This window comes from Aptenodytes forsteri, unplaced genomic scaffold (genome assembly GCF_000699145.1).
Source record: "Aptenodytes forsteri isolate BGI_AS27 unplaced genomic scaffold, ASM69914v1 Scaffold119, whole genome shotgun sequence".
Lineage (NCBI taxonomy): Eukaryota > Metazoa > Chordata > Aves > Sphenisciformes > Spheniscidae > Aptenodytes > Aptenodytes forsteri.
The window spans coordinates 8,804,500-8,817,873 of NW_008796165.1; the positions used below are offsets into that span (position 1 = coordinate 8,804,500).

The 13,374-nt window shown below is 40.3% G+C and overlaps 2 protein-coding genes across 5 annotated transcripts in view; one reads left to right on the plus strand and one right to left on the minus strand.

Annotated features, from left to right (window-relative positions):
• Positions 1–7: 7 nt before the first annotated feature.
• On the plus strand, positions 8–4,305 carry PRPF38A (pre-mRNA processing factor 38A). Of its 2 annotated transcripts, none has more exons than XM_009287370.2 (10): positions 8–160; positions 228–387; positions 915–1,036; positions 1,552–1,637; positions 1,812–1,922; positions 2,490–2,602; positions 3,138–3,164; positions 3,244–3,341; positions 3,689–3,737; positions 3,994–4,305. In XM_009287370.2, exons 1-10 carry the CDS (start codon positions 31–33, stop codon positions 4,034–4,036), a joined length of 939 nt encoding a protein of 312 aa, XP_009285645.1. In that variant the 5' UTR covers positions 8–30; the 3' UTR covers positions 4,037–4,305. The 2 variants fall into 2 exon arrangements, with proteins under 2 accessions (XP_009285645.1, XP_009285646.1); XM_009287371.2 differs by having other exon boundaries at positions 10–160; positions 1,552–1,607.
• A 1,086-nt stretch (positions 4,306–5,391) lies between these two features.
• The window catches only part of ZCCHC11 (zinc finger CCHC-type containing 11), a 41,477-nt gene continuing 33,494 nt past the window's right edge, over positions 5,392–13,374 (minus strand). For 2 of the 3 annotated variants that reach the window (XM_009287373.1, XM_009287372.1), the window contains 4 exons: positions 12,882–12,979; positions 9,736–10,261; positions 6,971–7,144; positions 5,392–5,937 (listed from right to left, as the gene is read on the minus strand). In XM_009287373.1, coding sequence (XP_009285648.1) covers positions 5,846–5,937; positions 6,971–7,144; positions 9,736–10,261; positions 12,882–12,979 — 890 coding nt within the window. In that variant the 3' untranslated portion in view covers positions 5,392–5,845. The remainder of the gene's footprint in view (positions 5,938–6,970; positions 7,145–9,735; positions 10,262–12,881; positions 12,980–13,374) is intronic. The other variant, XM_009287374.2, reaches the window with a different exon arrangement.

A 13,374-nucleotide genomic window follows, 5' to 3' on the forward strand; every position in this document is an offset into this window, starting at 1 on the left:
GGTGGGGGGGGGGGCTGGGTAGCGGCGGCCATGGCGAACCGGACGGTGAAGGACGCGCACAGCATCCACGGCACCAACCCGCAGTACCTGGTGGAGAAGATCATCCGCACCCGCATCTACGAGTCCAAGTACTGGAAGGAGGAGTGCTTCGGCCTGACGGGTACGGCGGGGCCGGGGGGGGGGGAGCTCGATGAGGAGCCTGGGCTGACGGCCCGTCCCTTTCCTAGCCGAGCTGGTGGTGGACAAGGCCATGGAGCTGAAGTACGTGGGGGGCGTCTACGGCGGGAACATTAAGCCTACGCCCTTCTTGTGCTTGACGCTGAAGATGCTGCAGATCCAGCCCGAAAAGGACATCATCGTGGAGTTCATAAAAAACGAGGACTTCAAGTAAGTTGGTGGCTTGATTTTTCCCTCTTTTGGTTGTCGTGCTGAATGAAACTGTCCAAAACAGCCAGGGAAGCCTCAGTGCAGGGTTTAGCTTTTAGCGAGCCCTGATAAACTCTCCTTGCTAAAAAGCATGTCCTTCCTCTTGCTTTCAGGACCGCTCTCCTTGTCACCCGGACTGTTGGAATGGCTTGCCTTTGTGGCATGTGCTCTCTGTGATAACGCACCTCCGCCTGACGTATTTAGAACGAGGTGCATTAAGGGAGCCATATTAATCCACTTTTTCTTCAATATTTCTTTTGCCTTTGTGAGTGATAATGCACCCATACAGAGATTATGTATATAGCCTTGAGTGTATATATATATATTTTTTATATATATATATACTTGAGTACTTGAAGGGAGACAATCTAAACGGTCGTATGTTCTGTTTAGTGTACTGATTTTCCTTAGAAACTTATGGGAAAAACTCCTATCTAAACTGCTAACTATGCAAAAAGCTCAGATACATGAAATGGTTTACTTTTCAGGTATGTCCGAATGCTTGGTGCATTGTACATGAGATTGACAGGTACTGCCATTGACTGCTACAAGTATCTTGAACCACTGTACAATGACTATCGAAAAATAAAAAGTCAGAACAGAAATGGGGGTAAGCACTCTTACTTAGTTGTGGTTTCTTAGTACCTCATAGATGACCTTTTGTTAAAAAAGCATATCACGCTAGACAAAAGTAAATATTCTATTTAGTAATATAAGCTTAAAAAATTGTGGCATAACTATCTTTTTGAAACCTTACTTTTGCTTATTCAACCTTTGGATAGTTTGTTGCTAGTCTTGCTGACTGGTACAAATGAGAACTACCTTGCTTATTTTGCTTTCCCCGAGTGCTCGTGTTTTCTGACTGGCACTGAGATGCAGTTCCATAAATACCAAAGGAACACCATTTGAGTGCTGGTTTAAGCACTGTGAATCTGCTAATCCTAGCTGTACAGTAATTTCCTTTTTGCAAGATAGGCCTAATGATTTTCCTCATCTTTGAGAATGATTTTAGAACTGTTGTTTTGTACAGCCCCCTTGACATAAATTGTCTGAAGTGTTTCATCTTTACTCTAGCCATTAGTGTTAATCTTCTTTGTCTTTTAAATGCTATTTTTTCCCCACCAGAATTTGAACTGATGCATGTGGATGAATTTATTGATGAACTACTCCACGAGGAACGTGTATGCGATATCATTCTGCCCCGATTACAGGTTTGGAGAAGTAGATGGCTATGGAATTCTTAACTGCGTCAGACTCAATAGTTGTATCAGCTACTGACTTGTTGCATAAAGCTATGATACCGGCCCTTTGGGCACACAAGATGCCTCCTTAGGTGTTTGTTCTTCTTACTTGGGTTATCCAAGTTAAAGTTGTAATTTTTCTAGAAACGGTATGTTCTGGAAGAAGCTGAGCAACTCGAGCCTCGTGTTAGTGCTTTGGAAGAAGACATGGATGATGTAGAATCTAGTGAGGAGGAGGAAGAGGAAGACGAAAAGGTTGGTGAACTATTTTGGAAGGGGATAGTTAAAGTTGGTGCTGAACCACCGCAGAACACTTTATAGCCTATGAGAAATATTTGAGGGGAGGCACCGGGAGGCTGCTTGCAACTCTTATCTCCCCCTTAATGTATTTTCATATAAGCTGCTTGCGAGAACTTGTTAGACCCTGAAGCAGTTCTCAAGTGCTCTGTGTTTGTCAAGCTTTTCTGTCTCCTGAAATTCACAAATCTGGATCTGTTCTGTGTTAAACATATTTCAGATAAATTGTTTTACATACATATGTAACGGAGAGAACTAAAGGTGATGATGAAAGTTATGGTGACCATCATAGTCAATTCTGCTGTACTTCTTAAGAATCAACAGTGTGAGAGGTGGCCATTTTAATTTCCAGTTGGCAAACTTGGGCAGTACCACTCACTTCTGAATATGAAATACTTGAGGATGGGGAAGCTTGATTGCATTACTTTTGTCATGTATATTGTTCAGAAATCTTTACTGATAGATAAAAAGCTTGATGAAACAAGACTTATAGAACCTTCCCCCGTGCCTCGCCATTGTTTCCAGCTGGAACGAGCACCCTCTCCTGACCACCGCAGAAGAGGCTACAGAGACCTTGATAAACCTCGCAGATCTCCAGCTGTGCGATACAGGCGGAGCCGAAGCAGGTCTCCAAGAAGGTGACGTGGCTCTTCTTGAGCAGTATTTTTTCCTATTGTACTGCAGATGGCTGGAGCAAAGCAGAGAAGTGAAGATGACAATTCAGCCAGAATCTCTTACACCTCCCAATTCCTTTAGCCACTTTCTAAAGTAAGGAGTTGGAGTGCATAGCCACAGTGAACCCATCTGCCTGTTTCTCTTGTCCTTCAGTAACTCTTGAACCTGCTGGCCAACTTTAGCGAAACTTGACAATACAGCAAAGGTATTAAGGAGAACCAAGCGCTTTGTTTTCATGTAAGGCAGAGGCTGCAGAGAAAATCCTGTTAATTGTTCTTACTAAGCTAGGAAAAACTCATCACTAACCTCATTTGCTCACTGTATGGGCCAGTCCAAAAGCATGTACTGCCTCTTGTGCAGCAGGCCAAACACACACTAACTGGGGACACGGGGGAGTGCAAAGGAAGCCCTGGTGCTGTTGCTGGAGAATATGGGAAATTGAACAGCTGGTTCTGCTAATGATTTTTAGCAACTTTTTCTTTTCTCCCCAAATTACAGGCGAAGCCGCTCTCCAAAGAGAAGAAGGTAGTCTCTTATTATATTATTTAATCTTAGAATGTGTGCATTTTTAGTATGGCTATCTTAAAAGCTTCCTTTCTCTCAGTCCGTCACCACGCCGGGAGAGACATCGCAGCAAAAGCCCAAGGCGACACCGGAGCAGATCCAGGGAGAGGCGCCACAGATCAAGATCTAAATCTCCAGGTATTTTTTTTTTTTTCATTTACAGACAAAAGACTTGTCAATCAGCAGAACATCCACTGCAAGAAAAATCTGTGCCTCGGTATCAAGAAGATAGTATAGGTGCTTAATCTGGCTCATAAAACTGCTAGTTATATGAAAGCACACCTGGAGAACTCCTTTAATACATGCAAAATTGCCTTGAGTGTGTTTTTCAAATATTTGCCAGGAGGTTAATTTGAGTGCCTAATTAAGGCTAGGGTTGTTCTGGCATTATCTAGGACACTTGGTCACTAGAAGCAGATTGCATTAGCAAAACAAACAAGAATTCCAGGGTCTATGGAAGTAACTGTTACCTTTTTATCTCATAGGGCATCATCGTAGTCACAGACACAGAAGTCATTCCAAATCACCTGAAAGGTAAAGGCTTGGCCTATTTCCTAAGGGTCTCTATACTGCTGTAGGAGCTCTTACTTGTCATTTAATCTTGGGGATTGAAGGTCGTCTTACAATGTTGGAGATCAAATATTTCATACAGTACCTCCTTCAGTGTTGTAGTCAAGTCACACTATCCATATTCAACTATAGAAAACACCACTTACTGCTGTGAATCACCTTGGTCTTTTGAAACAATTACTAGTACTGTGTCATACGGCTTTTTTTTTTTCTGTTTCAGATCTAAGAAAAGTCACAAGAAGAGTCGCCGAGGGAATGAATAACAAACTAAATCCAGCACACCGTTTAAGGACCTTGAACTGCAGTCTAATACTGTCCTATTTGCTTTATGGGACAGCTGGACATGTACTGGCTGCTTTAGCAGTCCATTTCTTTAATCCTTCTCCTCTTGTACAAGTCTTGTTTGTTTGGGGTTTTTTAATTAAAAGAAAGCTAAGGATACTTTTTATGTAGTTGGTTACCCATCCGCGTGATAGAATTTGAGGATTGTTTTTCTCAAGGCCTGTAAAAACTAGTGAAGAGCAATAAAAAAGGGGGGGGTTGTCTTTAAAGGCTCCTTGCTGTTTCTTTCATAATAACTTTGTTTAGATGCCCCTAGTTGAAGCTGGCTTCATTCTCAAATCAGGGCGTTGTTTTGACAAACAGCCACTGCATTCAGTTGCCAAAGTGGGAGTACATTCAAGTTACAAACACTGACCAGCCTGAACTATCTCAAACCTCCAGTACAGGAAGGGAAGTAAGACTGTCATAATCCAGTGTGTTTACTAAAAGGAAGAGCTAACTTAAAATAACTCTCCAACACACAGCTGTTACCGGTTCCTTTGTAAGAATCCTCCTTAAGTCTAATAATGTGCTGCTTCTGATGCTACTGTCAGACAGTTTAGAAGCTTCAAGTAGCTTCACTTAATTCTTTCCAAGCAAGAAGTTATTCAGTATATTTAAAGACAGTAAACCACTACTTTGAGCATAGTCTGTGGCCTACCTGTGACTGGGGACAGAATATGACACAATTGTGCTCAGCTCTACCTTCTCCGAATGAAGTTAGCATTCAGCAAGTCCCTGTTTTTCAAATGAATAATTAAGCTCTTACTGAAGTTACAGTTCTCATCTTAGTACATTTAATTATATATCACAGGAAATCAGTTGCGTTAAACTCCCTTGTGTACCATCCCTTTATTCATAGTCTTGCTTCAGGAGCAGGGACTGACAGGCTTACCTCCTGAACACTGCATTTACGGCTTAAGTATTTTCACATATTGCCTAATGACTGCTGACAACACAAAAAGTAGTATGGCAAGTGAATTTATGGAAAGTCCTCTTTAAAATTACTTCATAGTACAGCCTGATTTTTCTAGAGTACTTTCGTATTATTTTGCAAAGTTTATAAACCGAAAAGCAGGTGTACTCTTCCCTCAAATCAAGTATTTTACGAGAAAGACAAATCACAATCACACCAGCATGGGGAAAAACAGATATACGGATTGCATGACTCATTAAAGCTGCTCATCTTTCATCTCTTCTTTCGGATATCTAAATTAAAGCCATTTTTATTATTCTGGTTTTCCTAATTACAGTTAAATGCAAGCATGCATACAAATAGGGAAGAGGAAAAAGTCTTATTTCCTTTTTTTGCAGTTTTATTTTTCTTTTAAAAATTGTTTTGGCACTACATAGTTCTGTAAAGAATAGAAGTGACAAATTTTTAAACACATGAAATCCCCTTCTAATTTTATTTTTTTTAGAACAATATATATAAAGTCTGAAGCAACCAAAGTATGAATACAGCTAATAGAAAATAAAGAACTTAATTTTAAAAATTCTCTCTCTTTACAGTTTATCAAGATAAAACAAAACACAATTCCCCTTAAAAATAGGGTAATAAAATAGATGAAATTTGTATCACTCAGTTTTGTGATACTAGTAAAAACTATAGTTCATATCTATGTACAAATGATACAGTTTAAAAACAGTCTTAAATAATCTTGTATCTAAACATGTTGCATTAAGATTTTAAATCAGAACCTGAATTTTTTTCCTCCCCTCCCCCCACCCACCCACAATCCCATGAAATTTCACTTTTTCTGTTGAATGTAATTCAGATTCAAGTGTGGGTGTCCTTGAGACAGAAGCGAGAATCGCTGGTTACTCTGCATCAGTGGACCAGCTAAAAGAAAATGGATTACAATTACTTCAGCAAATTAAATGTATCTAACAGTGCTTGGCTATATTCAATGTATTAATCTTAGAAATAAAGCCATTTACTAGACTGACACAAATGCTATCTGTACAATTAACCCATTTAATGGGACAACACAGTATTACTTTAATCCTATCTCCAAAATTCCCTCGAATCATCGATACATCATTTTGTTGCATTACTTTAGTTATTCAACAAAAATAATTTCAGGATTTTTAAATATGGGTCTCACTTGGAAACCTTGCTACAGCCAATCGATTAGACCTTGAAAAAAGGATTTGGTGCCAGTATCTCTCATTTTATACTAGGTGACCCAGCAACATGTTAATTGCAAAGCCTCCAAGTAAAATTTGGGCATAGTTTCTTAGTGGAGCCAAAGGTCTTTTTCCTACAGCCTTTCCCAGTCCTGCCAGATGCTGAACCCCTTTACCATTCACTAGCATCAGAAAGAGTTGAGATAAAGTCAGTCCTTCAAAGTATCCTGAATAACTGAACCTGATCTAACTTTGAAGTTAGTGCTGCTTTGACTGCAGACAGGTTGGACTAGGTAACCTCCAGAGGCCCCTTCCAACTTGAATTATTCTATGGTCTCGCAAGTTTTTATCTATGTAAGTCATTCCACAAGGCATGGTACAAAAGCCAAATAAAATGAATTAGGACAAAAATTTCTTCATATTCTTAACACGCTCATGGGCAAATCATCTTAACCTCTATTGCAGCAGAGGTGGCTCTACAGTGAGACAGCAGCAGTGAAGGAGAAAGAGCTAGAAGTGCAACAGACTGCAAACTGGCTCAGATTTCAGAATTTGATTTAACCCCTTCCCTCCCACAAAGATTTTCATCCATCCATACAGGAAGCCGAAGCGTTGATTTGACTCTTGGATTCATTATGGTTCCAGGGAGCCTAGCAAGTGAAACATGATTCCTTGGCTTTTAAAGCCTTTGAGACAGTAAAGAGACACGTTGCATGAGCTGTTGATTCATATACTAGTTCTAGTACCTTGAGGGTAGAAAGGTTTGTTCGGTGGATAGCTGGCATTTCCCTGCTGCATGTAGTTCTGAGGCATATTGTAAGGCCACGCTCCTCGGAGGAGAGGAAAATGGGTAGGGGTCCCATGGTCCCAAGGGACAGAAGGAGGGTTCATTTTACCAAACTGTCCTTGGAAACCCTGATCTATTTTTCAATTGAAAGGGAAAAGCACATTGCAAGTTGAAATAATTAAACAGTAAGTCACAAATACAATTTACATCTTAAATAACAGTTTGCAGGGGACTTAATGTGATTAGTCTGATGTGCTACTTTTTTTTTTTAAATATACATCAATAAAAATTATCGCCTAAATTACTTCATTATTCATTATAATAGAATTTATTGGGGAGGAAGACAGAGGATGAATCAGTATTAAAATCAAGACCTACAATTTCATTATTCCTATGTCATTCTCATGATGAAAAATACAAGGTTTGAACAATGTTACTAATATCTGATCCCACACAGATATTCACTATCACTGACATAACTATGACATGAAAGCTATTATCCTACTGCAAGAAATAATTCTCAGATGTACACTGGAATTCCGCTAATACTTGTATACTTGTATGCTTAAGAAACTTGGTATCTAGGTCATTGGACCAACTTAAAACTGATTTTTAGAGAGAAAAATAGAAACTTTTGAAATACGTACACAAATTGTAAGCAATTTAAATTACAAATCCAGTATTACTGCAGCATTAAGGATGAGAAATCAAGCATCCAAGGAGGCAGGACACACAACAGTGGATGCCAAATGCTGTATTACTAATCCTGCTCTTTTTGTTCATGGCTCCCAATTTTATAAGATACAGCAATGCCTGCTAATTTAAAAACTTGATCAATGTACATTTAAAAATAAATAAATAAATTTAAGTAACTATCCTTCTCAGTATATCAGTTCCCCTTCACGCCCATCATTAAAAAAAACTTGCAGACAGACTTTCATTAAATAAAAGAAAGCTACGCATTTAAGAACACCACTAACTTTTATACAATAAAACATGAAGCATGGCTCTGGAGTATGCATGAAAAAAAGTTGTCTGTCTGAAACTTCTAATGATCCTACTTCTGATCAGTTGTCTACTGAAAAGAAAGTCAAGTCACTCCTTCCATGTCAAGGTTATGTGAGCCAACACAAAATTTCCACAAACTTACTGTTCTCAAATGGTCCCGAGCAAGTAAGAAAGCAGGCTTCAGAGAGCAGACAGCTCATCTCTACTGTGCGCCTACCCAGTGACCCCACCTTAATGGCGTCTAAGCCAAAAAGGAAACAAAACTGATTAAAATACAAAGAGGAAAAATACTAGGACTGGTAACTAGGAAAAGGAGTGTGATGAGATTGGAAATAGATGGAAGTTGAGGGAAGGGAAAAAAAAATACTGTCACTGACAGCACAAGAAAACTGGGAAACCTTCTGTGCAGGCACAGTGAGAGTGGAAGCAAACAAGCTGAGACAGAGCAAAAGGAAAAAGACTGAAGACAAAGACTGACTGACTGTATGATGAGAAACGGGACTTGTTAAGGGAGAATGGAGCAGAAACTAGGATTTGGGGAGCTTGTCTGAAAGAAGGCAGCTACCTGGGTAAGACGACTCGGATTGGAAGGAGCTGCTTGAGAAAAAGTCAGAGCTGGGGTGGACATGGAGGAGGGGGCACATGAGCCCGGACAGAGAATTAAGATCAGAAACGGAGAGGTAGGGACAAAGCACACTGAAGGCACAGAAAACACACCGGTAGCAGTTTCTGTATCCTCTAAAATATATTCCCCACAAAGCTCTGAATAGAAAAACATGCATCTCCAGCATCCCAACAAATATCTGAAACTCACTGGTGAATTATACCTCATCCAATACTGTTGACTCAGCTGAAAGTCTACTGTTGCTGTCAACCACCTTATTAGTGCAGAGAAAGGCTGTGCAGGAGATTCAAAATTTCCATCTCGCGATGAACAACTGCATCAGTATATTGTATGATGGATATATTTTTTTAAAACATAGGAGGAGTTACACACAGAATAAATCAAAAGACCATTATCATGATCTAAAGATCACAGTTAAAATTTAGGGGCTGCCATGGTTTATGTTGCACAGAAAACTGTATGGGCTTTAATTACTATATACTGTTTTTCTCAGCCTCAAACATACAAATGTACTTGGCTTTGGTATGAGGCAAAAGGCTGTTGCCCACTTGTCGCAGGGAAAATCTGTATGAAGTACTTTCAGGAAATGACATCAAGATTATGGAAATTAAATGTGGCAGGATAAACTACAGGAAAAAAGAATGTGTAAGATCATGTTATATTGCACTAAATGCAAAGAGGCAATATTCAACTTGCACAACCATAATTCTGGCAGTCTCTAAGTTCATAGTTGCAGTGTCAGCATTCATCTAATAAACTACATAACAACATAAATGGAAACCGTATTTGTAAGCATATTCACAGAAATGTGCTTTAGACTCAAACAATTATTAGAACATTTCTCAGTTGAATGCATGATTTCTCATGTGTTGCACAGCCGTTAATGGCAGATAGGACCAATGCCTAAAAGTTACAACGATCCAACTTGCCTAATTTTTTTCCTATGAAAATGTTAAGAGTGAAGGTAACGACTCAGTTTCTTAAGCATCGTTATTTTTAATATAAAACAACTTGAAAGAGTTAGCTGTTTCTGTAACACTTAACACTTGTACACAAAGTGCGAGAGGTTTGATACAACAGAGAAGAATTACCTGAATTCCCCACAGTGCCATTGTTCACCAGTGAGTTTGGAGTCACAGGATTGTGCCAGTGTCCCTCATGAGAAGTGCTGGGGATTCCCATGGGCCTGGCAGCAGGCTGTGCAAAGATGATACTGGGATCATTCAAGCTTACACTGCTCTGGTTATTTGTGGTGCTGCTGCTGCCAGATCTCATAGAAAATGGAACATTTGTAGAATGAGGAGGGTTACCCGGTGCAGAGTGAATAACGGGCCCATGAATAGGCCAAGAAGTGTTGGGAAGCTGAATTTGGTGGTGATGGTGCATCTGAAGTAGTCCCAGGTTATGCAAGGTGGAATACTGACCTGGGGGAGATTGGGGAAAGTTAAACAAAGGCAGCTGGACCTGATGGGGTGGCTGTGCACCCTGCTGTGGTTGCGGAACGTGCTTAGACTGGGATATTGGTTGTGGCTGAGTCTGGTTAATGGAGGCTGGCTGAGAGGAATTCTGTGTAAATTGTTGAGGTTGTGGAGAGTAAGATGACTGATGCGAATCAGACTGGAGGGGAAAAAAAAGTATGTATTTCTGATTAGTTCACTAGCTATTTAATGGTGTTTTTCTTTAAAAAGCACCCACTGTATTAGACTATTCAGGAAAAAGGCAAAGCACTCCCCAGTAACACCCCAAATACTGCGCCCAAGTTCCTGCTGGTTTAAATAAGTGCAGTTCGACTGACACTGATTTTCACCATCAGATAATTTGGTGTTAATGTGGCACATCCCACCATCAGAAACATCGTTCTGAGCAAACATTAGCCCCAAGCTCTTCATTAGACTCCTCACACATCTGTTTCTGATTTTTAATCAGTGTCTTCCCCACCCTACTTATTTACAGCCCAGAACCTCATTAACTAATTACCTTACTTCTAAATAGAGTGATTCTTATTACTACAGACACTTTTTTAAGTCATTCCAAAGCAAGCTCCTAATATTTTTTTAATTTTTGTTTAATCTGTTAAACAAGAAATTGAAACTCCAAAAACCCAGTTTCAACCTCCATATCCTGATGTTAAGCCATGGCTAGAGGCACAGAAATAGCAATTATTACCGCCTTTGCAGAGCTCTTACAAAGTTTTCCCTTTCACCAGCAAAAGAAACAGGCATGAGCCTATTTCATCTGTTTGGTATTGCAACTAAGCAGAAAAGCACTTCAAGAACTGGGGTGGCTGAGAAAAGAGTTCCCCAGTTTATCTGCCAAAATTTATTACCAATGTCTGGATTAACCTAATCTGGTTTTAAGCACTGAGACGAGATGGTGATGGCGTAAGATAGGTGCCTCCAAAAAGAAATTCAAATGACAGACAGCTACCTAAACCAGAGATGATTACCTGAATCTCAGATCTCAATCTCCCCCTGGAGTTGCTTGTCTCTCTCCATAGACTATAGCAGACAGCTAAGCTCCAGGTAACTCAGATGCTGTCAAACATCTGAAGTTAAAGGTTTCTGTAGCTTGTCACTACCCATGACTGCTCGCCTGTCCGTTTAAATTGGCAGTCATTTTTCTTCAATAACTAGAGGTCTGCAGGACTTCCCACGCCAGCCTTTCAGAGCGTTCCTTATAGCAGCATGCTGCGTGTCTTTGCCTGGGCAAAAGCTGAACCCAGAAGCTGGGATTGCTCACTGCTGCTACTCCAACTGTTCTTGTATAAGTGCCTCCTATGCCTTTCTATCAAACCAGGAAGAGAAGGTAAAACCTGGGATTTGAAAGACAACGACCAGTTTAACAGTTCAAATGTTATAAAAAATAGAGCACATGCACTGACTACAGCCTTCCTGCAAACATTAAACTACCACAAGCATGCATTGGACATGCCAGCAGCAGGAGAGGAGAAATGTTGAGTTCCAGCCTCTTGGTCTGCTTCCACACTCCCGCTTTCCCTTTTCTCTCCCTCTTGCTCCACTGACATTCCCCCTTCCCATTCTCCTCAAGCAATCCCTGGACAGCACATATTCACCAAGAAATCCTGGCCAAATGACAACCATGCAACACACACACACGGAGTCCATGACATCCAGATGACACAAGAATGTGCACATGCGGCAGGTCCAGTGTGCGCGATGTGCCTGACTGTGTGTGCACCCACATGTCCAGCTTCAATTTCCCAAGCAGAAATATAATGCTCCTAAAAAGATACTCCTGTGTCATGTGATAGCATGGTGGCAGTTCAGCCCTTCGCTTAGATTGGGGCTATATCAGTCCCTCCTTTACAGCATATTATTATAGTAAATGATGTCATAAAGCCTCTGTTACTGGAGCAAACATTCAATAAATGCTTGCTGATCAGTTAGGAAATACTCTGTTCAGTTTACTACTTTAGGTATAAAGAGCATTAGTGATCAGCAGCCCTGATTACTATGTTTGCTTACTTGCCAGTTTCATTAGCAGGCACATGTTTCTCAGACTAATAGCTTAAAATTAATTAATTTCTGCTGTATTCTGTACTCCAAAAAACATTAAATGCCAACAGCTGTATTTGCTCAAATACCCTCTGCTATCCATCTCCACTTAGAAGCAGGCTAAACATATTTTATCTAGTTCTACAGAGACTTGAACAAATTCTAAGAGAAAACTACCAAAAATTTCCCCATTGTTCTGTTTGTGCTTCTAGTGTGCTCTGGCAGACTTTTGCCCTGTGTATCACATCTGAATTGAAGTACGATTCATCTGTGTTCCCTGCCTGTTCATGACAGTCCCTTAAGTCAGTTCCCTTAAACCACAGAGAATCATGATAGTCACAAACCTAAGTCTCCAGAATGTTAATGATGAGCTATGCTTTACTTCCCTTAGTAACTCCAGAACATTGCCAGAATAACTAAGCACAAGACTTCGAAAGGCATCCTAGCTTAAATCTCAAAGATAGTGAAGCTGGCCTTTCAGAGTTGCAAGCTCTCTCATATGAAATTTGACTATGTAGTTTTCATATTGAGAGACCATAAATGCTCTCCAAGAGACACTATATTATAAATCAAAGTTTCATTAACTGACAGAGTGCAATGTTGTCATTATAAAGTCCAGAATCTCTTGAGAAAAAACTGTGCAAACCTGCTCCTAGCACGGCCCAGGATCGCTGGTTTGCTACAACTTGCTTACTTCAATACAATAGCTAATTGGAACTTACACATTCTGATGACTGCCTAGTGCGCAAGGGTCGTTCCACTTGCTGCTGACTCACAGCCACTAGCTGTGAATTTACCATGCTTCGGACCAACTGGGTGCCTAATCAAGGAAAAAAACGTTAATAAAAAACGCAAGGTTACAGATGACAGAATACCAAACACAGAACTGGGAGTCAGCGATACCTTAACTCTCATGTGATACAGAGTAAGTAAATCACTTTAACCTCTCCTCTCCTTTAAGTGGAAAACTTTCCCTCTACTGGCAACAGCCAACATTAATAGGTATAGCAGCTAAACCCAAAATCTAATTCTAAGTAATACAAATTCTAGCATCAACAAAGCTCACTTTGCTATCAGGCAGGAGCACTACTTTATACAGGTTTCCATGCTATTCCTGTAAGCAGTGGGATTTTAAATAGTAATAGCAACAGGAGAAACTTTTGGGCAAAGAAAGCGGGGGGGGGGGGAGGGGAGAGAGAGAGAGAGAGAGAGAGA